Here is a 27289-nt window from a genome sequence, read left to right as displayed (position 1 = left end):
AGTAGTAGTAGTAGTAGCAGGAGTAGTAGTAGTAATAGCAGCAGCAGAAGCAGCAGTACGTAGTAGTTATAGTAGTAGAGTAGTAGTAGTAGTAGTAGTAGTAGTAGTAGTAGTAGTAGTAGTAAAAGTAGTAGGCTAGTAGTAGTAGTAGTAGTAGGTTGTTGGCCATTGTCACTGGCGGGCTGGGGCCAATGAATTGCTTTGTGAAAGGATATGAGAAAAGATACCTCTCACAACGCAACTCTAATGGATGGAGGCCGTATAAAAAAGTAGTAGTAGTAGTAGTAGCAGCAGCAGCTGCAGAAATGGTAGTGGTGGTAGTAGTAGTAGTAGTAGTAGTAGTAGTAGTAGTAGTAGTACCGAGCCGGCACTGCTTCCCCTGGACGGCGAACATCTTCGGTACAGGACGGCCAATACCTCACATGAGGCAAGGGTTGATTTAAATGCCCGTGGATTCTGAGTGCGCGGACAACGGGCGTTCATGGACATCCGCATATTCGACCCAATGGCTGCCTGTCACCGTGAGCTGCCCATGGAAGCCGCCCACCACAGGAACGAGCAGGAGAAGACAAGGACATACGGTGAAAGATTGATTGATTGATAGTTTATTGTTGCAGGTAAACAACAAGGGAGAAGGGAGGAACATGCCATCCCAACCCCCAGGCAGGACAGAGTGTGATTATACAACTATTAATACATGTGTAGGTAGCACCATGAAATTAAAAAGACACAATGGCAGGAAGAATCCAACATGTGGATCAGGGCAGTTTCACCCCCCTCGTCTTCACCACATCCGGAGGGATAGGTCCCAGGGCCCGATGCTTCTACGCACGACTCGCGGAACTGATCTCAGAAAATAATCATCAGCCAAGGAGCCACGTTGTAGCCTGGATGAGGTGTCGCCTCTCGTTCTCCCTGCTTTGATCGGCCATCCCAAGGCCGTGGGCCATCCTATGTCACAGGGACACCAGACACTTTGTCCCAAAAGCCACCAACATCTCCAATATGGACTATGAAGCCACAGTGGAGGAGAGTGACATATTTAGGGTGGGTCGGGAGTGACGAGTAGGAAAGGAAAGGGGAATTTAGACGCAATACATGATAAGGTGTTATGTATAGATTTAGTGCTAATAGTATTAGTGATATGGTTGGATGCCACAGTTATTAGCGAACAGGGTTGGGACTAATGATCTCCAAGCTATGGAGCCCTCCATGATTATGTGTCGGGAAAATAAACATGGGTGGAGGTATCTTTTATGTAGTAGTAGTAGTAGTAGTAGTAGTAGTAGTAGTAGTAGTAGTAGTAGTAGTAGTAGTAGTTGTTGTTTGTTGGTGTTGTTGTTGTCTTGCACTGTGATATCAACAAGTAAGCTACTTTATGACCTGGCGAGGCGGTTGTAAGCAGCTAGTTTACCATTACTAGGCGTACTTGGCATGGTAGGGTACGTATATAGGGTTAAAATTAAAATATTATTACGTATCGGTTCCAACAAGGTTCGACAGAAATGGTATGAAGAGGAAGACATTATACGTTTTGCATCACCTCCCCCAGATACAGTCCTTCACTCTTCACCCCCCCGACCCCACAACACACTCGCATCATGCACCTTCCGTGCCCTTTAAACATGCCCGTCACACCCACCCACCCCTTCCCAACGAGGCTTTAAACATGGGCAGCCTGATAAATTCACCCAACTGATGTAAAACGAGGCTAGAGGCACCCTTTATCTTATCGCCGCAATCATGGCTGCTCCATTTATCACCATCCGCGTCAAGGAAAAGCACAAACGTATAAAAACCCTCCAGGCTGGTGGCGACTCTTCCTTTGTTTACAAATGTCGTGTGACTCATCCTCAGCTGGTAAGTAAAACACGGAGATAAAACACTCACATGGAAACTAGAAATGGGATAATACTGAACACTATCATACTGTATTAGTCTTTAATATTCATATAATTGGTTTAAGTTGGGTAGTGCGAGATTTTCAGTGCTGGAATTGTAATCCATGTATTTTTTTTCTCCGTATTTTATCCTTACTGCGCGGGGAGGACTGGAAGGAGGCAGTGATGGTGGTGGGGCAGGTCTTGTGAGTGAGCCCCACCTCGCCGCGCCTCCATCTGACCACGCTGGGGCTGCAGGGCCACTGAGGGACGAGGGGGAGATAGTGATAACAGTGACGGTGGCCTCTGATGACGAGTTGGAGGATGTAGGGCGGCGTGTGCATGATAGGTGAGTTGTGTTTCCTGGTGGGCGTGGAGTGTGTGTTTCCTGGTGAGCTGTGCCCCCCACGACCTCCAGGGCTGGCTGGCATGAGCTGAGGGGGGAGTGTGTGGCTGCCGGGGAGCCAGTGTGCAGCCCTCCGCCAGAGCCTTCACCGGGGTAGAGGAGCTCCGTGTGTGTAGGCTGATACGCAGTTGCATCTTCCGTGTTGGTTCAGGAGAGAGGGAGTCGTGGCGGATTCCTGACCTTGCCTAACATTATCCACTACTGTTACGTACCCCCCATGGCTGATTAAACTCAATTATAGGCAAAACTTAAGAATAACCACTCCAAACCAATATTTGTAGTAATTTAGCACATGAAAGAATTATCATTATAATGCATTTTCATATACGTTTTACCTTGGGGAGAGGCCAGGGGGGCAAGCCTCTTTAATTATAGAGTTAGGTGGCTTGGATTTTCTAAGTCCATTGTTATTATTTCACAACTGCCTCTATACACAGACTGAGCCTCATACCTGCCTTGCAGTGCACCCTACAAACTAGTTCCTAAGTCAGTAATATCCAAAATGCGCATGGATTATAACGATTTTGGACAAAAAAACGGTCTTTTAAGAGTTTTACGTTATTTTTTTCTCTATATTAAAGCAACTAATGCCGCAGCTATTTGTATTTTCTAATACATTCGTAAAATATTACTACGCGAGGGTATCAGCGGCGGCACCTAACAGTGGGTTCCTGAAGTCAGTTGTTTTCAAGCCGCCATAATGGATGGAAGGCCCGACACTCACTCCCTCAAAATATCAGTCTACTTTACCTTTCAGTAAGTGTTAACTGAGTATTTAACCTCTTTATTGGTGTGCATGTAGGTTGACAAAAGGACCGATTACTATCCCAGTACCGGGTCCAACAAAGACACGGGCGTGTCATGTGTCACATGGTGTGACAAGCAAGTGTCAGAAAACAAACGGATATTGTTCAATGCGCGATACTTATAGTGGAGTTTGAGTAAAATGGAGGCCAGGGTCATACGTAGCAGTCGGTAGGTCACTCCCGCGTCAGTTAACAGCAGGAGCGTCAGTTCGATCTGGATGACAGCTGTCACAAATCTGTTTTATTTTGTACCTTAAACTACTCAGTAAAAATTATCTAGCATCAACTTACAAGAAGTGGATGGGTTAACCGTTAGTATTGTACCATATGTAATTATGAAACATGACATTTCCCAAGAGTTGCTCGACTATGATTGGGGTGGAGGGGTGGGGGTTCAACTACACTGACCATCCAATTACACGGCCTACATTCATCAACAGACCCGCTGCAGCAGCTGCTACGTTATATAGGAATAGATTACAAGAGTATACGTTAGGGAATTTCCTTTCTTTAGAGACTAGGGATTTTTCCTGATTTTGGGGATTTTTGTAGGGACATTTTGAAAGCCCATTTTTCAGTGATTTGGCCGTCCACCACCAAAACCACTGTTCCCTACAGGGATTAATCGAGCTAACGACCACCAAAACCACAGCTCCCTAAAGGGATTAATCGAGCTAACGCCGCCCCCACAAAATAGCTCGCATTCATTACCTACCGTATGAAGCATCACTAGGTCTTCATATATTTTTTTCTACAAACGTTTGGTTAGCGACGGTACGCTTGGTTAGCAACGGTACGCTTGGTTAGCGTTGGTATGCTTGGTTAGCGATGGTACGCTTGGTTAGCGATGGTACGCTTGGTTAGCGATGGTACGCTTGGTTAGCGATGGTATGCTTGGTTAGCGACTAGCCCACGCATGTGAGACCAGGTCCACCACGCGTGGTTATTTTTTTTTTTTTTTTTTTTTAGAACACGCAGCCCAACGGCTGCCGTGCTGAGGGCCAGGTATAGCCCGGGCCTATTCAGCCCGAGTCCCGGATGACCTTGAGTCATGGCTCAGGGCTGTTTTGGGGTGGTTAGCGATGGTATGCTTGGTTAGCGATTAGCCCACGCATGTGAGTATACGGTAGGGATTTTCCTTACTTTCGAGACTAGGGAATTTTTCCTGATTTAGGGAGTTTTCTAGGGAAATTTTGGAAGGCCATTTTTCAGTGATATGGCCTCCCCCCCCCCAATACCCCAGTTCCCCACAGTTCCCCAGGCTTGTCTTGGGGGGCTGGGGTGGTGGAGGGGGTGGAGTGGTGATTCTTAAGATTTACCGGGAAAATTCCCTGTCCTCGAAAGTAAGGAAAATCCCTACCGTATACTCTCACATGCGTGGGCTAATCGCTAACCAAGCATACCATCGCTAACCACCCCAAAACAGCCCTGAGCCATGACTCAAGGTCATCCGGGACTCGGGCTGAACAGGCCCGGGCTATACCCAGCCCTCAGCACGGCATCCGCAAAATAAATAACCACGCTGCGGTTGACCGGGTCTCACATGCGTGGGCTAATCGCTAACCAAGCGTACCATCGCTAACCAAGCGTACCATCGCTAACCAAGCGTACCGTTGCTAACCAAGCATACCATCGCTAACCAAGCGTACCATCGCTAACCAAGCGTACCATCACTAACCAACCGTACCGTTGCTAACCAAGCTTACCGTCGCTAACCAAATGTTTGTAGAAAAAAAAAATATATGAAGACCTAGTGATGTTTCATAAGGTAGGTAATGAATGCGAGCTATTTTGCGGCGGCGGCGTTAGCTCAATTAATCCCTTTAGGGAGCTGTGGTTTTGATGGTCGTTAGCTCGATTAATCCCTGTAGGGAACAGTGGTTTTGGTGGACGCCAAATCACTGAAAAATGGGCTTTCAAAATGTCCCTACAAAATCCCCAAAATCGAAAAATCCTTAGTCTCTAAAGAAAGGAAATTCCCTAACGATACTCTTGTAATCTATTCCTATATAACGCCAAGAGCGGTCTGTTGACGAGTGTAATGCGTGTAATTGGATGGGCAGCGTAGTTGAACCCCCACCCCATCACCCCAATCATAGTCGAGCAACTCTTCAGAAATTTCATGTTTCATAATTACATATGGTACAATACTGACGGTTAACCCATCCATTTCTTGTAAGTTGATGCTAGATCATTTTTACCGAGTATTTTAGGGTACAAAATAAAACAGATTTGTGACAGCTGTCATCCCGCACTGATGCTCCTGCTGTTAACTGACCGGGAGTGACCTTCCGACTGCTGTGTATCACCCTGGCCTCTACTAGAAGTATCGCGCGTTGAACAATATCCGTTTGTTTTCTGACACATGCTTGTCACAGCTTCATGTGACCGCGAATCACAAGTGCACGTGACACGCCCGTGTCACTGTTGACCACGGTATTAGGATAGTAATCAGTCCTTTTGTCAACCTACATGCACACCAATAAAGAGGTTTAATATTCAGTTAACACTTACCGAGAGGTGAAGTAGACTGACATTTTTGAGGGAGTGAGTAGCGGGCCTTCCATCCATTATGGCGGCTTGAAAACAACTGGCTTCAGGAACCCGCCGTTAGGTGCCACCGCTGAAACACCTCGCGTAGTAAAATTTGACGAATGTATTCCTTTAAAAATCAGAAAATACAAGTAGCTGCAGCATTAGTTGCTTTAATATGGAGAAAAAAATAACGTAAAACTCTTAATAGACCGGTTTTTTGTCCGAAATCGTTATAATCCATGCGCGTTTTGGATATTACTGACTTAGGAACTAGTTTCTGTGGTGTAGTATAAGGCAGCTAAGAGGCTCAGTCTGCCCAGGAAGCCCTCGTGTCAAACAACAACACTGGACTTAGAAAATTTCAAGGCACCAACACATTATAAAGCCGTTTACGCAGTAAATTGGTACGACCGGGAACTAAAACCTTCACAAATGTGAAGCAAAAGAAGTATCCTATGCAGTACCCATGCTATTTTTTCAGTATATTAGAAGCAGTTGTTAGCTAGATTAACCTTTTTTTGTGTGTGTGTTTATTTATGTTTCGGCCTATCGCACCAGTAGGCTTTCTTGGTGGGGGCCTGATGGTCAGCCCCAGCCCATTGTGGCGCAGGAAAATGTTTATAATGGCGCCTTCTTGCTTGGCTCATGCTGCCTCCTGGAGCTCATCTTTGAGCCTCTCATTAGAGAGGAAATCTGGAGTCCAGGTTGATAGATGTTCCTCGGGACAGCATCTGGGTAGTCTTAGGCCACTAAGTGATGACTGCCCAGTGGGCTTAGTCCCCAGCTAGTCTGATAAGGATGCTGCTGGTTGGCTGTTGTCTGACGTCTGTCACCCAACACCCTCCCGTAGGTTCAGTAGAGATTCATATTACTCAACTTGGGACCAGCAATGAACATTAGTGGTAGGCTGCATGTTTGTTTACATGAAGTACCTGGCCTCTTGCATGTCCCCCTGTGCTCTTTGTTGTTTTGGTTTTGCTGAGACAGAAAAGGCATTCAGCCAGCATCAGTCTTATCATCCCCCTTTTTATTTAACCCAGCTGTTTAACATAATTTAAATGACAGTAACCTAACTGCACCAGTGACTAAGGCCCAGGGTTGATCAGCACCACAGCCCCACTCATCTAAAAGGAAATGCTCCCAGCTTTATCTTCCCTTTACCCATAGCTGGGCACGATAACAGAAAACCTTATTCCCGATAACCGATAACTGATAATGGAAAACCTTATCAGCGATAACCGATATTCGTTAACTGGAAACACAAATATAGGCGATAACCGATACCCGATATTAATCCACAATTCCGATAGCGATAAGTCCGATAGGCGAAAATGATACTATATTATTTCCAATAAAAAAACAGATGAATTCAAATTTTCATTACTTGTATTTTAGAAAACTTACAAAACCTGAAAACCACAAGTTGACACGTACATATATGGACGGTAATACTAGAAACGCCTGAACCGTGTTGTGTTATTTGGCGTCCCCACCGTCAAATGTTGGCGCTTTTGTTTACAAACACTGGTCTCTCGTGAACTGTGCATGCTCAGACCAGCAAGGGTAGACCTGTACAGTCTCACAAAGCTTTTTAACCGTAATTAAGAGTTGCTGGAAGGCTGAATCAGACATACAGTACCACTCCCACCATCCCCGCTGTTTCTAGAACGACACTCTGTGCGAGTTGTATTTATATGTACAGAGTGCCGTTTTAGAAACAGCGAGGATGGTGGTACTGTATGTCTTAATGTGTTAAAAAGCTTTGTGAGACTCTATAGGGCTACACTTACTGGTCTGAACATGCATAGTTCACGAGAGACCAGTATTTGTAAACAAAAGTGCCAACATTTGACGATGGGACACCAAATAACACAACACCGGGTGCCTTCAATACCATGGCATGCTCACAAACGAATATGGAATATCAAATTTGAGGCAGTGAATAATAATTTTGGGGGGCAAAGTTAAATGATTTTTCTTTTTAATATATTGATTTTTGAGTCTTACATAAAAAAAAAATAACCTAGTGTTTTAATGGTGATGATCAAAGTATGAAATATCTTCACCGAAGATATTTCATACCCCGAAGTTTTTTCATACAACACCGGGCGCCCGGGCCACGTGTAGGGAGGAGACCGTTTTTTTTCCGAGTCGGAAAAAAGTAGCAATTATCGCCAGTTTGGTTACAAAAGTAACGAAGATACCGATATATATTTAAATAAGTAGCGGATGGCCAATAACCCGATTTTTTTATCAGCGATAAAGTATCGCGATAACGCCCAGCTATGCCTTTACCTTTATTCTCTCCCATGGTTGTGTGAATGTAGAATTTTGAATCATGGATTATGCAATTATACTTTTTCATGTGGAGAACAGTCATTGCCCATCCAACCCCATCTTAAATGGGAAAATATAGACTTTAAACGACAATGATGATGATGATGACTTTTTCATGAAATATGATTTTGTCATCAGACTTTAATCACTATACTCAAACAATGATAGTTAATCAAAGATGCATATCTCACAACCTGCAACAGATTTTCTTGCCTTGTAAAAAATATTATAATTCAGTTTCAGAATAGAATGTAGGTTTGACCCAGAGGCCTCTGAAATGTCTGCTAGAATAGCAGCCATCTCCCGGAGCCGGGCTGCCTCCCGGGAGTGCACTCCCACACACTCCCGGGCCGTGTCACGTGTCCCGTCCTCTGAGGAGTTGAATGAAGGAAGAGTGATCATTAACCCTGTGCAAGAAGCTCTCCACAGCCATCCACTCAGCACCTCCCAAAACCCCTCCCGCAGGCCAAGGTGGGTCCAGGCATTGACCATGTTCATAGAATCTGATTATCCTTGACAGTTGTGTGTTGGTCTAAACCTTAAGAAAGTAAACAAAAATAGTCTATATCTGGAAACACATCAGTCCTTTCAGGCATCCAGAGGGAAACAAGTTTGATGTACTGTATTGGGTAATGGATAATGTTTGTCGAAAATCCAACTGAACTACCTCATCAATATTTTGCATGGGTTTGACCTTACCTCGTAATTAACATACATTAATGACTCCCCCAGCCAGAGTGATCCAAGCCATCGCTGGGGAGGCTCCTCAAGTAACCTCACCTCCACAGACTCCACTCCCAGCTCAGACATAGCAGACTCAGGTACATCCACAGAGCCTCAAGCAGTAAAACTTCAAATATATATATATATATATATATATATATATATATATATATATATATATATATATATATATATATATATATATATATATGTATATAATATATATATATATATATATCTATATATATATATATATATATATATATATATATATATATATATATATATATATATATATATATATATATATTTTTTTTTTTTTTTTTTTATATATAGCAAAGAAAACAGCTCAAGGGCAAATATAAGGAAACAATATTAAAAAAAGCTCACTAATCACTGTGCTGCATTATAATCTTCAACAGCTGCATCACACAGTCCATGTGATTTGTATTTAGGAGTGTTGTGTTTACAGGCCAAGCAACTGACTCCCCTCTCACTGGCAACATCAATGCCCTGGGCTTCCCTTCTACTGCTGAAGATGCCAGCCCCTGCCAGTACCGCATGCCCATTGTTGGCTATGAGGTGCTAGAGGAGAGAGCAAGGTTCACGGTGAGGCCTTGGGTTCAGTTGCTTTACTTTTAAAATATTTCTTTATTCAGCTGTATGTTGTGTAACTTCCTGTTTTTATTCCATAAAGAATTATCTTTTTTCTTGTCTTTAGTTTCAATCACATTTATTTATTGAGTATGAACATAATGCTAGTTTATGTAAGTCATTAAGACTGACTATAAATACTGCTTTCATTATTAGTTTAATGTTCACCTGAGTCTCACATGTATCCTCCTTTGCCTGTACGTACATGAGGGAATGTTTCACCAATGCTTTTCTAAAATTTACCTCAGGTATTCAAGATCCAGGTGTTCCACCAGCCCACGGAGGAGCATTGGTTTGTGTTCCGTCGCTACACTGACTTTGTGCGCCTCAACAAAGCGGTGAGTAAACAATAAGCAGTCACTGCCCTGAGGATTTTTATCTGGCTTATATTTTCATCAGTTTGACATGCAATAAATACTATGCTTTGTAGCTATTTTGTAATCTTTTAAATATCTGAAGCTACTAAATTCATTTTAATGTTTCCAGTTTATATATATATATATATATATATATATATATATATATATATATATATATATATATATATATATATATATATATATATATATATATATATATATATATATATATATATATATATATATATATATATATATATATATATATATATATATATATATATATATATATATATATATATATATATATATATATATATATATATATATATAAGTCAAAATTGGGCTGCCACTGACGTCAACCACATTCAGTTTTTTTCCCTTTAAGGTTAATTGCTCCAATTTTTCAAAATTGTATTTTTCAACCTGCAATGGTGACTGAATTCTTACAAAATTGGAGGGAGTATTGTAGTTTTGCTTTAAAAGAGCAATTTCAACATTTTGAAGGTTCCCTGTTGTGAAACTTTTCCTTGATCAACATAATAGTACAAATATAAGTATTATTGGGCCAGAATATCCATATTTTACCTTTTCATCAAGTGTCTGGTCTATAGGCCCCTACTCATTGCCATGATGTAGCAGCGTCATACCCTGAGGTGGTAACTTTATACCCTTTTGCAGCTGAAGAAGGAGTTTCCACGCCTGCGGTTTGCTCTCCCACCCAAGAGGTGGTTTGGTGACAACTTTGACCCCATCTTCCTAGAGGATCGGCAGCTAGGTTTGCAAGCCTTCATAGACAACGTTGTAGGTGGGTGCTTATCTTGGGTAGGAAGGAGTTTATACTAAGTTATGTTTAACCCTCACACAGTGGCCAGATTTACCTTGTCATGCATACCACTCAGACAGGTTTGCTCTTAATGGTCTGTTGTCCATTATTCATTGAAAAATACTAAACTTACTTAAATTTAAATTCTTAGCTACAAAGAGGTTGATTAATTCTTTTTTTTTTTTTTTTTTTTTTTTAAGATAATAAAGAGAAAGTGGCAATAGGAAAGTTACATGATGATAAGATACCTGTTGGGGAATAGTAGCTCAAAGGATAATTAAATGTTATATTTTATTAAACTTTTTTGTGTCTTGTGATAACCTTAGAGGAGATGCTGCCTCATCCAAGATTGTTACAGTAAAATAAAGCATGAATAGATGTTATTTCACAGCAATGTACAGCTAATGACTTACATGTATTCACCTTGGCTCACCCTCCCCAGGCCACACCGTCATCCGGGAGAAGAAGTGTGTGAGGGACTTCTTCTGCCTTGATGATCCGCTCGGGACACAGGACACACTGGCGGAGAGTCGGGTGGGTGCCAGCTTGGAAAACAAGAAAAAATAACAGTAAACAACCAGTATTTGGCTCATAAGGAGTCATCGGTTGCACCACTTTATTGGAAAAAATACTCTCACCATATATTAGGTCCTGTGTGGTTAGGAATGGTTTTATCTCCACTATGGTTCTTAGGGGAAAACTACAACTACTTTGATATAAAATAGCACCTATAGATAATATTTTTGGGCACATAATGAAGCAAGTATGTCTTGCTGTCCAACACTATTGACAATAAGTTTTCCTTTTTAAATCCTACTGTAAAGCAGAATCATATGTCACTGCGTCTGACAAAATTGGGACCACCTGCTTGCAAGACACTATACTCAGAATATCCTAACAATACACACACTCAATGCTCTATACCTCTAATGCCCCATCCCCTCATGGGAACTTTCCCTAATTGGATGGCCACAACAGAAACATCTCCAACTTTTCCTGTTCTGAAATCCCTCCCTGTCAATTCTCTCTACACTCTACTGCTTCATTTGATTGGATGTCTCTCCCTGACATCTTCAGTTCTACCATCTTGCACTCTACATAGGGTCATCCTCATTCATTCTCATCACACGTCCAAACCATCTCAGAGCACCTTGTTTCACCCATTCAACTATACTCTGAAATCCACTGCCTTAGCTGTTACACTCCTGCCAAATTTTTCACACATACTTCCATTAATTTCTTCATCCCTTCTTGACACACCACATGCCCCTGTTGTAGTTTTGTTCCTTTTCACTGTGTGTATTCATGATTCTGTATGCATTCATAAGGGCCTTGGATGAAGTAATGTGGATAACTGAGGGATTACTATAAATGATGATACATATCATGATATTGTTACACGCCATTAAATTTTTATTTGTCTCAGAGTTTCATTAACACAATATGTACAGGTTTGATTGTGTAATCAAATAATTTAAAGTTGCATCAACAGAACAATCAACAAGTTTTTTGTTTGAGCAATTACATGCAACTGGATGAGTCAGTCTGTCAGTACCAGCATGCCTTCCCCTCAGGCCATGTGCCAAAGCCTGGAGGAGACAGTATCAGACCTGCAGGACCGCCTCAGGGAGAAGGACGGGGAGTTGGCAGTGCTACGCTCGCAGGTCAACTTCCTCATGGTGCAGCAGCAGACCCTGGTGAAGGCCCTTCGGTGAGTCACCCCAGCTCTTCACTTTCTTTAATTACTTTAGTCCACCTCTTTCTGCACAGCCCCAATCCTCCTCCTCCCATTTTCTTTGTGGTGAAGTGGTGAAGGCCTTTGCAACTCTCCACTCTTGTCACTCATTTTTATACATTATGCTCTTTGATTTTGATTTTGCTTCTCTATTTTCAATACTCTTAGACCAAGTTCTCTTTCATTTTCATGAAAATCTTGATGAGGATCAGTTTCTATTCCCAACTTCTCTTTAGTACCCCAGATTTCATCTTTATTCTCTTAACATAATAACAAATCCATTCAGTCATACAGTGAGTATCTCAGTCATTACAACATCAATTATATTTCATTGTTTTATGTATGTTTTGTTTTATGAAAGTTGTAGGTAAGCATAAAGAAATTACCTAAGTGTAGGCTATAGATATGAAGAGAAGGGGAGATAAAGCATTCCTCTTTGCCTTCCCCAGACTGGAGTGTGACCTGAAAAGCCCTGTGGCCCCAGAGAGAGGCTCCACCCATGACCTCAACCTGGCTCTCCTCAACATGTGAGTGCCATTGCTTCAGGCAAACTTGAATGTCAGGACACATAGCATGATAGTAATAACCTAATTCCTTGTTAAAAGACACACACTTAGCATCATTCTCATCGTTTCAACATCATTTTCATGGCTTCACATTCACCATGGTGGGGTTTCACATATCAGAAAACAAAACTGACTGTTGGAGAATAGTTTACTCAAGAAAAAACTAAATTTAGCATTGTTTTTTTATCAATTTAGAAAAGAATATTGATTATAGTACTTTTAAAATATCAGTCACTTGGTGTTTGCTCCACTGGGTAATCCTTTGTCCACTGCCATGCCACATGAATCCCAACACATACCTCTTTCTCTCATTATGTTTTTTTAATACTGTTTAAATTTAATTCACTAATAAGGCTGTATAGTGTTATGAATGTTTTGTTTTTGTATGATAATAACATTGATTTTGTCTAAACACCATGGCACTTGACAGTGTTGCTTTCTGGCTTTGTCAGAGTAGGCTAGTCACCGTGACCTCAGGTCACTTCCCCCAAGGCTGCTGCCCACAGTGAAAGCTACCCCTTGTTCCCTAATGATCTCAATATCTTAGAACCACTAAAGTTTTTTAAAAGAACTGTAAAGGATGCAGAATTTATGGCCCCAGTCTTTTTATCTTGTAATGCAGGAGCATGATTCAGTTTAAGGGGAGAGTAGACTGTGAAACAATATGAAACATAATGAATGTCAGGAACATCATCCAGTCTTTAAGAAAACAAATAACTACTTGTGTAAAAAAAATTGCAAATAAATGAAAAGCTGTTGAAAAAATTTAACAATGGAGTTTGTTAGGAGCATGATAAAGTACTATATGGGCAAGTAAAAAAAGAAAATTCCCTAAGCTCAAACAATGGAGCAGACACAAAACAGATTTTGAAAAAAAAAAAGGAAAAATGGATGAGCCACAAAATTTTGCAATGATAAATTCAGGGTAGCTTACTATTGTGCATAATGCAGATATGAATCAAGACCATGAATGCAAATTAAAGCCATGGTAAACTCTCATGCTTTATCCAAATCTTGTACTGAACAGTGTTGTCTGTGACTTCCAGATGTGAGAGGACTCTTGACGGGCGCTTCATTAACAACCAAGGAGCCACTGGCAGGTGAGCCAAGCATTGTTGTTTTCAAGGCATTTAGAATAGACAAGGCCATTTCACATAAATCCCACCTGTAACGTGACATCACCCAGATGCTAGAGGGAGGGTTGGACACAGTTCACTAGGTCGGTAGCAGGGAGTAGATGTGATGGGCACTTAGCTCCCATGAGGTGGGTGTCCTTCTCACATATTAGGTGATTTGCCTACTTTGCGTATTTGGCAACCGTATTGTACCTCACTGTGAGTTGTACCATGGCACCTCTGCATATGTCAAATGGGATGCATAGATTGTATAGCAACAAAAATTTTCTGCACTTAATCTTTTATGGAAACTCATTTATTAAGGCATTTACCTGGCATGTGTGTAACAAGATTCTAGCTTAAGCCTTTTTGTCCAGTGATGGAAATATTGTTTGTGTCACCATATCGTTGTCACTTTGTCACTCCTCAGATCCTCAAGTGCAGTTCGGAGCCTTAAGCATCTTATTTCTTTCAGGAATGGAGCAAATGGCACCTCTGGTATGACCAGCCCAGTAAGGCGTGGAAGAGTCCATTCCACTGTGGAGTCTCCCCTGCGCAGGACACTGGAAAAAGCCTTCCTGCCCAGATCATGTTCACACAATACTTTGTCCCCTGGACACAGTGGTACTGCAGCAGTCAGTGGGACTCAAGCTGCAAGAGCACTGATTCTAACAGAGGGGGAGGATGGAGCCAGCCGGTGAGTAGAGTGAGGCATCAAAGTTTTTGAGAACCAAGAGCCTTGAGGTTGATGAGAGAAACCAGCCGGTGTATGATGATTGAAAGTTACATTAGCAGGTTTTTAAGCAATTACTTTCAATGCATGTTCAATGCCAAAGCCAGAAATAATTTTAGTGCTATAAGATCCCATCATAAAATGCATTACATTCTTGTGCTAGCAAGTCATCCATCTTGTGAGGCTTTAATATGAAGAGAAGCAACAAAAAGTACTATGAATATATTAAATACTTGGTGACTTGTTGCATCCATATATAACACAAAGCCTTAACTGGTCTGCTCAAAACTAGTGTGAGTATTTGTATTAATTTCTGACCACACAGATGCAGAACAAAGATTATGTATTTTTTTACTTCTCAGTATCTTGCATCAGCCAGGTTGTGAATATTGTTGGAGATGTTATGGAGTTCAGCAGTGCTTGGAAGCCAGCATTGCTGAGATGGGAAAGGGGTAAGAGGTTGTTGTGGCTCTAATTCTGGTTAGAATTACTGTTTTTGAAGGGTCAAGTTTTGTTATTATGTCCATGCAAGACCTGCTTTTCTTGGTCATTGGTATCTTCTCCATTGAGTATAAACTATTCTGCATATATACTGTATGCAGCTAATTGTGACTGAAAAGTGACCGGTGTGTGAGGCAGCAAACAACTTCCATGTTAGAGAAAGAAGCCCATGTTAGCAACAGCTTTCAAATGGTCTTGGTCCTTACCATCTCTATCCTCGGGGAGAAAACCACCCTCATCATTTCTGTTTAGCTTGTGCCATTAAAGGAAGTTACTTGATTTTTTTCTCAGTCATAGTTTACCAACAGAGGTGACTGGTTATGATGCAGGCTTGCTAGTCACGCTTAATATAATGATTATTTACCTTGTTCATGAGTCAGATGCATTACAACCCACTTTCATGATTGTTTACTATGCCAGATATTACACTAGCTGTTAAGGTTTCAGAGTTCTTTATTATCATATATATTGTAACATTTAATTACTTAAGTATTATACTGTAGTTTAGAGTGAAAGGGTGATAACTGTGTCATGTAAGAGGTGTATTTGTTCTATATATGATGATATACAACCATAGTTAAGCATTTTTATTCAAAAGGACAGTGTGCATTTTATAATTGCATTAATCATTCTTTATGGAGAGTGAGAAAGTACTTTAATTAAGGTGCCACCATCCACTTCAACTTTCTGATATGAAAGGTTGAATGCTAGGCAACATGGTGCTAAGACAAGAATGTTAACTGGTGCGCTTATCATTTCTTTTCCCACCCAAAGTTGTACCCAAACCAGATTGTCTCCTGAACAAAATAATGAAGGGAAACATCAACTTACTATTCCTAATATAGACAGTCCCATTGGTCACATTATTTTGCTTTGCATAAGAGTATGGTGCTATTTTAAAAGCTTAACAATTTTGACTAATGAGTTAAATTTGAAGCTTGACTCCTAGTCTTAGCCTGGATTTAGCTTTATTTGATGTTAGCTGTGAGTAACAGCTAGTATAACAATCAGACTTGCTGAATTTTTATGTAAATTATATACAGTTGCTGCTATAACACCATACAGCAAGATTTTAGAGAGTCAGATGATTAACTTCATTAATAAAACCATTTACAGCTTGCACTTACTAGAGAAGCAGCAACAAAATTATATTATTATAGTCATGTTTGTATGCATTAATCATGTATGATTGTGTAAATTCATATTTCTTTCTCCCTTTGTCAGTAGCAGATAGTGCTACCCCCTTATCCACACACATGTCACAGAGTTGTGTTTTGGCTCATTCTGGCCATCCTACAATTATAAACCTGGAGTATAGTGTGTGTGTGTGTGTGTGTGTGTGTGTGTGTGTTTTCCAAGGGATGGGGTGTCCAAGTGAGGCAGGGTGCCTACATTATTGTCTTTCAAACATCAACACTATTTTTGCTTGAGTAACATCATAGTCATCAATCATTTTGAGGAGTTGCAAAGATCTTCATTCAGCAATAATATGAAAATAGCTGACATTGATTATATAGTTCAAACTAACTTTACTTTCTAATCACACAAACATTTTGACTTATTCAGCCATAAAACACAGATTATATCATAGTTACCCTGTTTGTTTCCTGGATCCCAACAGTTTCTCAGCTTTCTCCCCCAATGCCAGGTAGATGAATGCATCATCTGCCAGTTAGACATCACTTCTGACTATCTTTCTCCATCTTGATCGGTCTTCATAGATTTGTTGCTCTTCCACCTCTTCCAGCCCCAAACCACCTCTTCCTTTGCCTTCCGATAGGTGTTCTCCCCCCTGCAGCCTCCACTTGAGATATTTTCTTGGTTTTCTCTCCTCCTCCATTCTTCACCAGCTCAGTTTTAATATTTCCATCTCCTCCTACAGTGAGTTGACCCCAGGTTCCTCTCTTATTGCCATTCCTCATCTTGTTCATGTTACACCGATCCATACATTAAAACCAGCTTAACTTTACATTTTCTATGCAAATTTTTATCCTTCCGTATTGGGTACCTCATGTTAACTTTTGTGTTCTACTTTACACCTATTTATTTCCACCTCTTGATCATTTCCATCATTGAAGTTTACTCCTAGGTATTCAAAATTTTTGATCCATTTGAGTTTCTGAGTAGTGCAGTAGTGTGAGTGATTATTCATCTTAACATCCTCCTCTTCTACAGGGAGGACAGAAAAACGGGATTGAAATTAAATTCCTAATTAAAACATCCTATAACATTGCTATAGAAAAAACATTTTGAGTTCATTGCTATCCTGAAAATCCTATTGAATTTAATATCTTGTGTTTGTGTCTGTTTATCAGTGAATATGTCTAAATGAGTAGATTGTTATCTCTACATATTCCTTCAATTTATTTCTCCTAAACATGTTTTTTCATCAGTTTCTGTTATTCAAAATATAATTACCTGATTATTCCCTCTGTATGTCAGTAGGATTAAAAACATAGGATAATGTATAAAAAAAACTGCCCATGCTTATTCCAAATGAAATGAGGGCAACTTACTGACACCCCAATGCACTGAGGCAGCCACATTATCCTTCCCTTCAGCTACTCAAAGGCCAGGAGAAACTCACTCACCTTCCATTCAACACAGCTCATAAGTGACATGCCTTAAGCTAATGAATGACCAGAAGTTGCTCCGTCACCTGAAAGTTGTTGCCAGAAATCAACAGCTGCACTACTCTTGGATTAGCCAAAGTTAGGAGGGATTAAGTCTTTCGTGCTGCACCTTTGTTGGTGTCACTCCACATGTTCACGTGTTTGTTTTACATTTCCAGTGCTTGTTTCTTTGTGTTTTGTTTGACTGACTTCCCTCATTGGCTCACAGTCAAAATGATCATCCATTTTGAGGGATTATATACATCCTAAGTGCACTTACAGCCTGTGTCATTGCCCTGTGAAAACCAGTTAATCCTTTTATAATCGTGTTCTGAAGATGTCATGTGAGATTAGAGTTGGAGGTTGTAGTAGTCCAAGGCAAAGAGCCTTTTTCTGTATTCATTGGTTGTTTGAAGTGGGGTCTATGATTATGTGATGTGAGCCTTTATGCTGATGTGCATACGAAGTGGAAAGGCAGTCCACTTCACATATGTCTTACATCTGTATGTTATTTCCATATGTGGCAAACTCACCACATGTCCTGTGGTGTTTGTCATTTCTTATATCATTAGAAATGGCAGCAAGCAGCTATCTGGTCAATATTGCAAAAACATCAGTACCACCAGAAATGTAATATCCATGTCTTTGTAGCCTTTTGTTTAGAATCATAGGACAAGTGTTACTTATACTGATTTTAATACAGTAATTTGTTATTCATGTACTCCATTATTACTTATGTAACTGTGGAGTAGTAGTTAGCAAGCCTAGCTACAAACCCATGGGCCCAGGTTCAGTCCCTGACAGGGGCAGTCATCACCCAGCTCATCCAGTTGTTCGTCCCCCCGTTCAGGATAGTTGATAAATAGATACCTGAGGAAACTTGGAAGCTAATCTATGGTAACTTGGATGTCAAACTTGCCCTGTGTCTCAGGGTAGTGGGTTCTTACCCCCTACAGGCTCAAGGTCAATGAGATGGAAATAAACATCAGTGCTGTGCACAGCTTGGCATATTCCCGACTTTACCTTTACTTTTATTAATACTTAAATATTTCATTTTCTGTTTTGCTGGGAGTTACTTTACATGTTTTTAGAAGAAAAAAAACATTTATTGTAACTGACAGCACAGTATGCATAAGAATAGTATTAGATTAATGAATTTCAACAGTCTTGAAAAAAACTCAATGTAAGTTCATACATTTAATGGGTTTGTCCAGTGTTATTTCCATGCTGGGGCTCTACAGAAGCTGCCTAAAACAATACAGTATTTTAAGGTGTGCTGCCCCCTGGTCTTTCTGCCATCCCCAGCCTCAGGTTTCCAGCCCAAAGATTCAAATTGCATGATTACATTAAAGTGAAAAATTCATTGTGTGAGCAGCTACAACACATTGATGTCTTTTCTACCTTTCTCCTTGACAACAGCATGAAGGACGTCCACCATAGTAGATTACTGAAATCATGCTTAACTGTGCCTCAGAAAAGGAGAGAGAAGCAGGCTCACATGTGCCTTAGCATGAGACAGGCACATAAAGGCATGTCATTTCACACCTCCCAAGATTCTTGGATAGTGCTTGCTCCTAATGTCCTTCCCTCCAAGATGGGAAGGTGGTGCTTTTGGTTTGTATGTGTGTTATTTTGTCACCAGTGGTAGATCTGATTTATTTTCTTGTGGAACACTGTAAAGTCATTTGTAGAGATTCACTATGGAAAGGATGACTGCGTAAAAGATATAATATACTAATTTGTTTACAATAATTTTTACATTGCAAACATATATGAACAGAGTTCAACCCTGCTGCTTGAGGCATCCTTTGTATATGTCCCCTTTAGTAGAGCTGTTTTATTTTTGTAATCCTATATCTTCTTATATGCAATATTAAAGGAGATATGTATGTGCTATTCTAATGGATATTATGACATATCTGTCACTAACAACACAAAATTTTCACATTATTATGATTTTTTCTATTATTTTTATTATTGCAATTGTAACTACCATTATTATATTAAGTAATTCAGAAGCTGTAAAGATTTATAATATCTTGTCAAGATTATGTTTCAAAGGTTGTACAATGCAGAGTATTTGAAGCAACTTAATATGGATAACTAATCAATTTCCTTTAAGAATGTTGTGAATAACCATTCTTAAGTACATGAGATTTTTATTGGCATTATTGTGCATATTAAATGTGTACATATAATTAAAAAAAAACACTTTTTGCAGAACAAAAGGAGCATTTAGAATTTGTTTGATAGGATGTTATAGATAATATAATGTGTGCGTGTGAGCGTTCATGTGTGTGTGTGTGTTATTAATAGATATATAATGTATAATGTGTAGTAACGAAAGTTAGAGAACACAACATATGCACTTATTCACTGATTTTGTTCACTGTCATCATGTGTCTGGAGCAGAGAGCTTATACCCATATTAGTAAGTGTATGATGAGATGCACTGCGCCACCCGTGATTCACGGTCCCAGCAGCCTTAGTAGCATAGTGGCTGGACTAGATCTATTTAGAGGAGAAATTCTGGTGAAGTTATGCCTCAGTGATATTACCATTAAGCACTGTAGGTAAAGGTGACTTAAGTAAATCGTAACCTTAGGATCATTGAATTGCACTTTTAATTTCTTAAAATGACAATATTCATTGCTCAGACTTTGAAGCTTCACAACTTAGAGGTACTGCAGGTCATGCCTAATTATAATGTGGAACAGTCCCTCCTTATAGTATACAGTATATAATAATATTGCACCAGGCATCTGATAAGTTCTTATATTGTCATACATGTGCACTCTAGGGCCACCAAACCCCTTATAAGAGGGCTGGTGGCTGCAGGGTAAAATGCTTGGCTCATGGCTTGTAGCCTGCAAGTGTGGGCCCAGCACACTGCAGCTTCTTGGTGAGAGAGGTAGTGCTCCAGTGTCATCCATATGCCAGTTTGTCTGAGCATAGTTGCCTGGTCTAGGAATTACTTAACCTTATATGTAAATTAGAAAACCAAAGTAATACATCGTAATACATCTACATTTATAACCAAGTCAACTCTCTCTCTCTCTCTCTCTCTCTCTCTCTCTCTCTCTCTCTCTCTCTCTCTCTCTCTCTCTCTCTCTCTCTCTCTCTCTCTCTCTCTCCTTATTTAGTATTGTCAGAAAATTCTCTTTGACTTCTGTATTGTTATTCTACTACAGTGAATAATCACCCTCCCAACAACAAGTGATGGGTTCATGGAGTTGTTGAATTACTGAGAATGTTGTTGTTGGCCGGTTGACTTACGTGTTTAATGGGAAATATTGATATTTATGGGTTGATATTTTCTTCTGGGGCAATAAATTATTTCATTAATATCTTGTTTGATTGGAGCTCCTGTCAGTGTTTCTCCATTCATGTCTGGGAATCTCTCAGTACTCAGTGCATGTTTTGTTTTTTTTAATATCTCAGCTCTGATCAAAATTAACATTCTCAAATTTCTGTATTAATAAGTTTTTAACGGGGGGCTTCGTGGTGCAGTGGTTAGCACACTCGGCTCAACCGAGAGAGCCCGGGTTCGATTCCCGGGCGGAGTGGAAAACTTTGGGCGGCTTTTCCGATACCCTACGCCCCTGTCCACCCAGCAGTGAATGCGTACCACTGGGCAAAAGGTAAGGAGGAAGTCTAGAAGAGTTTGGTTAATTGGCAGTGTTACTATTTGAGGGAGGACGATAAATTACAATTAAATAAAGGTTAAAGGCTAAAAGATGAATTGCACATACGTTATCACAGCCTGTGTTAATACTGGTATGACTGATGTGACTCTGAATTTAGACACAGCTAGACCCCGTGCTTGCGGGAGTGGCTGGTAGAGTCAGTACGTAGGAGATTATAATTATTTATATTTACAAAGGAGTCTGGGGTATCAGGCAACAACCAGGTTTCACATATACCAAAGATATCTAAACTGTTTTCCCTGAGAAAGTCAGAGATTATTGATAATTTGTTAATGACACTTTTTACATTACAGAATCCAATTTTCAAATTAAGGAAATGTGCTGGAAGAAAGAGAATTAAAGTGAAAACGGCGAAGAAGAAGAAAAGGTTGAAGGGAGACGGTAAAGAAAAAGAAGAGGGTGAAGACAATGAAGAGGAAGGAAAGGGACCGTGAAGAAGAAGAAGAGGCACGGTGAGGAAGAAGAAAAAGCCCCTCACCCAGTAATGTCTGAATAAGTGAAGATAAGTGACTTTATTTCAGTTTAGAAAATTACGTAACACGAAAAGGAAGGTGTGTGAATAAGAAGAAGGGAGGAACGAGAGAAGGAGGACCTAAAAAGCGATACAAAGCGTTACAGGTTAAAAGAAGAAGAAGAAAAAGAAGAAGACCCCACGTTCTCCGGCCAGCCCAGGACCCAGACATTGAAGGCTTAGCAGCAGCAGCATGGGGGCCCAGCAGGAGAACATGGACACCAGCGTGATGGGGGAGGAGGAGAAGGACGGCGAGGTGACGTACGAGGAGAAGCTCAACTACGTCAGCATCATCGCCAAGCCCATGGCCTCCAAGAAGCTCGCCGGCAGGATCTACAAGCTGATCAAGAAGGGTGAGCGGCGCCGCGTGGGCACCCTGGAGGTTGTTGTTACTCCTTCCTCCTCCTTTTCTTCTTCTTCCTCGTCTTCTTGTTTTGAGGTGTTTCGCCTTGTATCGCTTCTTAGGTCCTCCATGGCGCTTCCTCGCACTAATACATTGCTTCCTTAGTTTTAGGTCAGAGTTCACTAACACTCCCAAATCCCTTTCACACTCAGACCTGCCTATCGCTGTGGAGTCTAAACTATACCCGTGTAATGGGTTTATCAAACGCTTTTTGGAAATCAAGATAGACTACGTCCAATGATTTGGTTACGTCATAAACTGTGAAGAGGTCATTATAAAAGGTCAATAGGTTTGATGGGCAGGATCTTTTGTTATGGAAGCCATGTTGTGAGTCCCCAATTAATGAATGGCTTTCAAGGTAACACAATTTTGTCTAATTATGCTTTCAAGTAGCTTATCTACAACCAAAGTTAGACTAATGGGCCTGTAATTACCTGGTAATTTTTTGTCTCCTTTCTTAAAAATCGGTGTCACGTTAGCCTTTTTCCAATCCAAAGGGATGATTCCTTGGACATATTGAATACGGTTGTGAGGGAGGAGAATATTTCACTCTTTGTTTCTTTGAGCAGTGTAGGATATACTTTGTCAGGTCCAGGACTTTTATTTGTTTTAAGTGATTGGAGGGTTTAAGGACTTCATCGGTTGTTATTTCAAAGTTAGGCAATGCATGCTCGGGATTTACATTAGTACTGGTGTTGGTGGTGGTGGTGGGAGGACTGTTAGTATTAAAGACCAAAGAAAAGTAATTGTTTAATAGGTTTGCAACGTGTTGGCTGTCAGTCACTAGTGCACCGTCACTGTTTGTTAAGGGTCCAATTCCACTTCTGATTGCCTTTCTATTGTTTATGTAACTGAAGAATGATTTCAGATAAAACTGAAGAAGGATTTATACCATAAGGTGCTGGATATCATGTGTTTGAGGATACCCTAAACTTAACCTAACCTAACAAAATCCCAAACTATTATGGTAGGTCTTGACTCAGAAAATTCATATGTGCTTCCTTACTAATGAGACTCTATACAACAAAGTGAGGTCATTCTCTGTTGATTTATGCCATAAGTTGCTGGCTATCATGTATCCTTCAGACATGTTCCCTTTTTCAACTTCTTACTGTGTCCTCTCAGCCCCCTCCTCCCCTTTGTCACAACCTGGTCACTTCTATCCAATTTTTCCAATCCACTAATAAATTTATACAAAGCTATTAAGTCGCCTCTCCTCAAGCGTCTGTGTGTGTGTGTGTGTGTACACATGTTAGATAGTAATCTCATTTTTTTTACCTTTTCCCCAGCCTCGAAACACAAGACCTTTTTAAGGGATGGATTAAAGGATGTTCAGTCAAGGCTGAAGAAAGGAGAAACTGGGTGAGATACTTTTCATATAATAATTTTTTTTAATGCCATTACTTTAAAGTTGTAGCTTGTAGGGACAAAACAAAGGACAAAGTTACCAAATATTGAAAGATTAGGTTTACTAGGTTACTTTAATTTTTCAAATGTGTGTGGATAATAAAGGGATGGTAATGACAACTATTACTGAGAAGTTTTCTACAGCACTAAAGTAATGGGTGGACACACTTATACAAAACTCTGAATGTTTTTTTTTATGAAGATGGATTGAAAGTAATGCAATTAAGGTAACCCTGAAGATTTTATTAAATTAGAGCCCACTTTTCTTTTTGGAATATACAAGCAGGGAGTGTTTGCAGGGAAAACTTGGGTGGTAATCCTTTACTTGTAAATAAAGATTGGTCAGAAACTTGAAGTAATTGATATAAAAAACAGCTTTAACATCAAATAACTAATTAAACTTTTAACATGTCTTTTATGCAGAATTGTCATCTTTGCTGGAAATGTTTCCCCCATTGAAGTCATGTGCCACCTCCCTGCAATTTGTGAGGAGAAGGCAATTCCCTACATATACACCCCATCCAGGGAAGACTTGGGAGCTGCCATGGGGACTAAAAGAGGCTCCCTTGTTGTCATGGTCCGAGAAAACGGTGAATATCAGGAAGCGTATGACAAAGTGTTAGATGAAATCAACAAAGTTCCTAAGGTTTATTAACTTTTTATAACATACATTAATTTTAAGTACAGTATAATTATTTGAATAAAAGTAAAATATTTAATTTGTGTATCATCAGAGTGATTGCTTTGTCCCCTGTGTCCCTAGCCATATTAGCCAATGCATCTGACCCCCCTTTGTCTTCCTTAAATGGTCACAACTGGTGGGCAGCCATGTCAGGGGTAATATTGTACAAATGAAATTAGAACCGAGTGCAAGTGACATTTTGTGTAAGTTTGATGATGGGGGTTTCTCACAGTTGCAAGGGGTATAGTGCTGGCTGTTTTCTAATGTTTTGTTATTTCTCTCTGTAATGGAGCCCCGCCACTAGCGTTTTTCCAACTATCGATTTCATGTTTAGCCATAGAATAGAAACAGTCCTGAATTTCATAACTAATGATCAAAGCTGTGGAACTAATGAAAACATCCCCATTGGCTGGGAGGCCTGAGCAGCCAAGTAGTGTCAAAACTTGAGTTCCGTTGACATGAGTTCAGTTGACCCGTTGGACATGCAACATGATGCAATAGAACTCTTCTGCAATTTCTTACCTTCCAAGAATGTTTTGTTCAACTGTGATTGCTATTTCCATTAAAAGGTTGCCTATAAAAGCTGCCGAGGAAATATTGTAAGGAAACTGTTGTGTGAGATGCCATATTTGTTGCGTTCAGCTGATCCACCATTCCAATTGGCTCATTCCCCCCACCCACAGGTCAACTGAACACAGATGTATACAGTAAACCCTCAGTTATCTGGGTGCACTGTATCCGACCTTGCCCGTATCCGGGAGTTTAAAAAAATATTAGATCCCCCCCCCCCAAAAGCCGCGCGCTGCCAACAGTCGTTCAAATTGCCCGCGCACTGCTTCTAAGCTCTGCCCGGGCGGCATACCACACCCGTAAGGCGCACCCCAGCTTACACGTAGCAATGATATTGACGTCCTGGTGCGAAGGTTCGCAGGAAAGCTGTGCGCTTCACAGTACAACTGGCATGTAAACGTTCTTGCCGAGCGCTACAGACCATATCAAAGTGATGAGAGTCAAGGCAGTGCAGGTTTAAATGGCAGGAGTGTCAAAGGACTGTTTAAATGAAACACACAGTGCGAACCCTGGCTTAAGCCTTGATGACTGCCTAAATCCAGACTGGACTAGGTGAGTAGGGCTCCATCCCTGTGGAGAAGGCGTGCAGGTCCACTAGCACTCCTGTGGGAGTGAGGGCGGAATAAGAAATGCGGATAAGTACTCCCCTCGGTCCGACATGTGAAAGAAGGATTTTACCATGCTTACCGTAAGGTGAGTAAAGGGGCCTGCAGGGGTTCGGGAGTCCTGTGGGCCAGCCCGATCTGGAGGTGCAGGATGGCCATAAATCGTGGTTACTTCTTGTGGCTGGCCTCCCCGTGGTCCCGCTGGATGCACTGTGCAGGGGGTACCCACCCACCCTGGCTCGCAAGGGCAACACAGTGTAACTAAACAGCCACAGATCACTGCGCAAGTGGATGTGCCAGGTTGTCATTGACTCTTTGGTTATCCTCCCCACTTACACTCAGAGTGGGGCGGCCTGGCGTACTTGCCCGGCGTCTGTGGGCCTTCGGGCTTATTGCCGGGCTTAAAAAGGTAGCGCCCTGGAATGCCTGCCCGGGCATCCGTATAGAAGCCTGCATTGAGCACTTGATGCCCGTTGCTGGCCTGGACCGCTTCAGGTATCACTCTGGTATGCCTTCTGGTTGACCCGGGTGCCACAAATACCTGGGCTTTTCTGGGTTGGGTCCAGGCCCCACTGCTGTGATTGGCTAGGCAGGGGAACATTAGCTGCTGCCTGTGAACACAGGGCTAGGCACCCCAGCAATGGGTTAGCGGCTGAGGCTGTCGCGCCTAATTGCCGAATCCCAAGTAACAGATCCCCTCAAGGTGCAGCAGGACTGCGATAAGCCAGGGAGAGATTGCCGCAAGTGCTAACCGTGACGACGCTGCTCGAACCCTTTTCTTAGCGCCCAGAGCACGTCAATCGCGCGCATTTCACTCCCTGGTACAGACTGACTGCTACAAAGTCATGGGGCGTACCATATTATGAGTATGGACAGAAGCACCTATGCAGTATACTCTGTCGTTGCCTTTATGGCAGGCCATGATCGAAAGTTGGGTTTTCTGGTCCGTAGACTTAACGTACACCATATCCGGGTTTTTCCCATATCCGCGTGCCCCCGTGGCTCTATTAACCCATATACCAGAGGGTTTACTGTATACTTTTGAACACTGCCAAATGATACTACATTAATGTACCTTGTTGTAGGGCAGCGGCTTCAGAGACATTGAGATGGTTCATGGACTAGGCCAGTGAATATTAAGAGATGAGATAGTGTTTAGAAGGATACTAACTAGTTAGAATCCTGACTACCTTGTAGGGAGAGATAAAGAGCCTTCAGAGGAAGAAATAACCATCCAGTAAAATCTATGACCCTACCCATCCAAGAACCTTAATTTTGTTGTGATCACATCAGACACTGGCCTCATGGCCATCTAGATTCAAAACTAGGCCATAACATAAAACTAGTAATATGGTAGCCAATTCTCATACCTCTAGTTATCCCTTCAGTTATATCAAATGAGTTTCTAGCCTGGTCATAGTTGTAGAAGTTATCATTTGACTGGATTATTTTTTACTTTAAATTTCACCAGTAAGTGAATAATTTTCTTTCCTCTATTCCTGTACTGTGCCATGTAGTCTTTTAAAAGGTTAGTGTAAAGCTGGGAGCATAGGCTACAGCTGCGCTAGAGCTCGGTACTTATCTTGTCACATTGGCCCTTGAGCCTGTGGCTGGTA

At 41.1% G+C, this 27289-nt stretch overlaps 2 protein-coding genes across 6 annotated transcripts; both read left to right on the top strand.

Moving 5' to 3' along the window:
* Window positions 1–1777: 1777 nt before the first annotated feature.
* Window positions 1778–21133, top strand: LOC127007471 (sorting nexin-16-like). 5 transcript variants are annotated; one of them, XM_050878536.1, is made up of 11 exons: window positions 1778–2229; window positions 8202–8435; window positions 8697–8785; window positions 9160–9296; window positions 9590–9679; window positions 10382–10508; window positions 10969–11060; window positions 12101–12237; window positions 12711–12788; window positions 13874–13927; window positions 14418–21133. In XM_050878536.1, exons 1-11 carry the CDS (start codon window positions 2006–2008, stop codon window positions 14641–14643), a joined length of 1488 nt encoding a protein of 495 aa, XP_050734493.1. In that variant the 5' UTR covers window positions 1778–2005; the 3' UTR covers window positions 14644–21133. The 5 variants fall into 5 exon arrangements, with proteins under 5 accessions (XP_050734493.1, XP_050734497.1, XP_050734494.1 ...); XM_050878537.1 differs by lacking the exon at window positions 1778–2229 and adding an exon at window positions 2253–2394; XM_050878539.1 differs by lacking the exon at window positions 1778–2229 and adding an exon at window positions 2266–2398.
* Window positions 21134–21924: 791 nt separating this feature from the next.
* Window positions 21925–24535, top strand: LOC127007472 (H/ACA ribonucleoprotein complex subunit 2-like protein). Its single transcript, XM_050878541.1, has 3 exons — window positions 21925–22359; window positions 23699–23771; window positions 24240–24535. Exons 1-3 carry the CDS (start codon window positions 22200–22202, stop codon window positions 24469–24471), a joined length of 465 nt encoding a protein of 154 aa, XP_050734498.1. The 5' UTR covers window positions 21925–22199; the 3' UTR covers window positions 24472–24535.
* Window positions 24536–27289: the final 2754 nt, after the last annotated feature.

This window comes from Eriocheir sinensis, chromosome 35 (assembly GCF_024679095.1).
Source record: "Eriocheir sinensis breed Jianghai 21 chromosome 35, ASM2467909v1, whole genome shotgun sequence".
NCBI lineage: Eukaryota > Metazoa > Arthropoda > Malacostraca > Decapoda > Varunidae > Eriocheir > Eriocheir sinensis.
The sequence above is the reverse complement of the archived record's forward strand: the minus strand, read 5'-3'. Positions and strand labels throughout refer to the sequence as shown.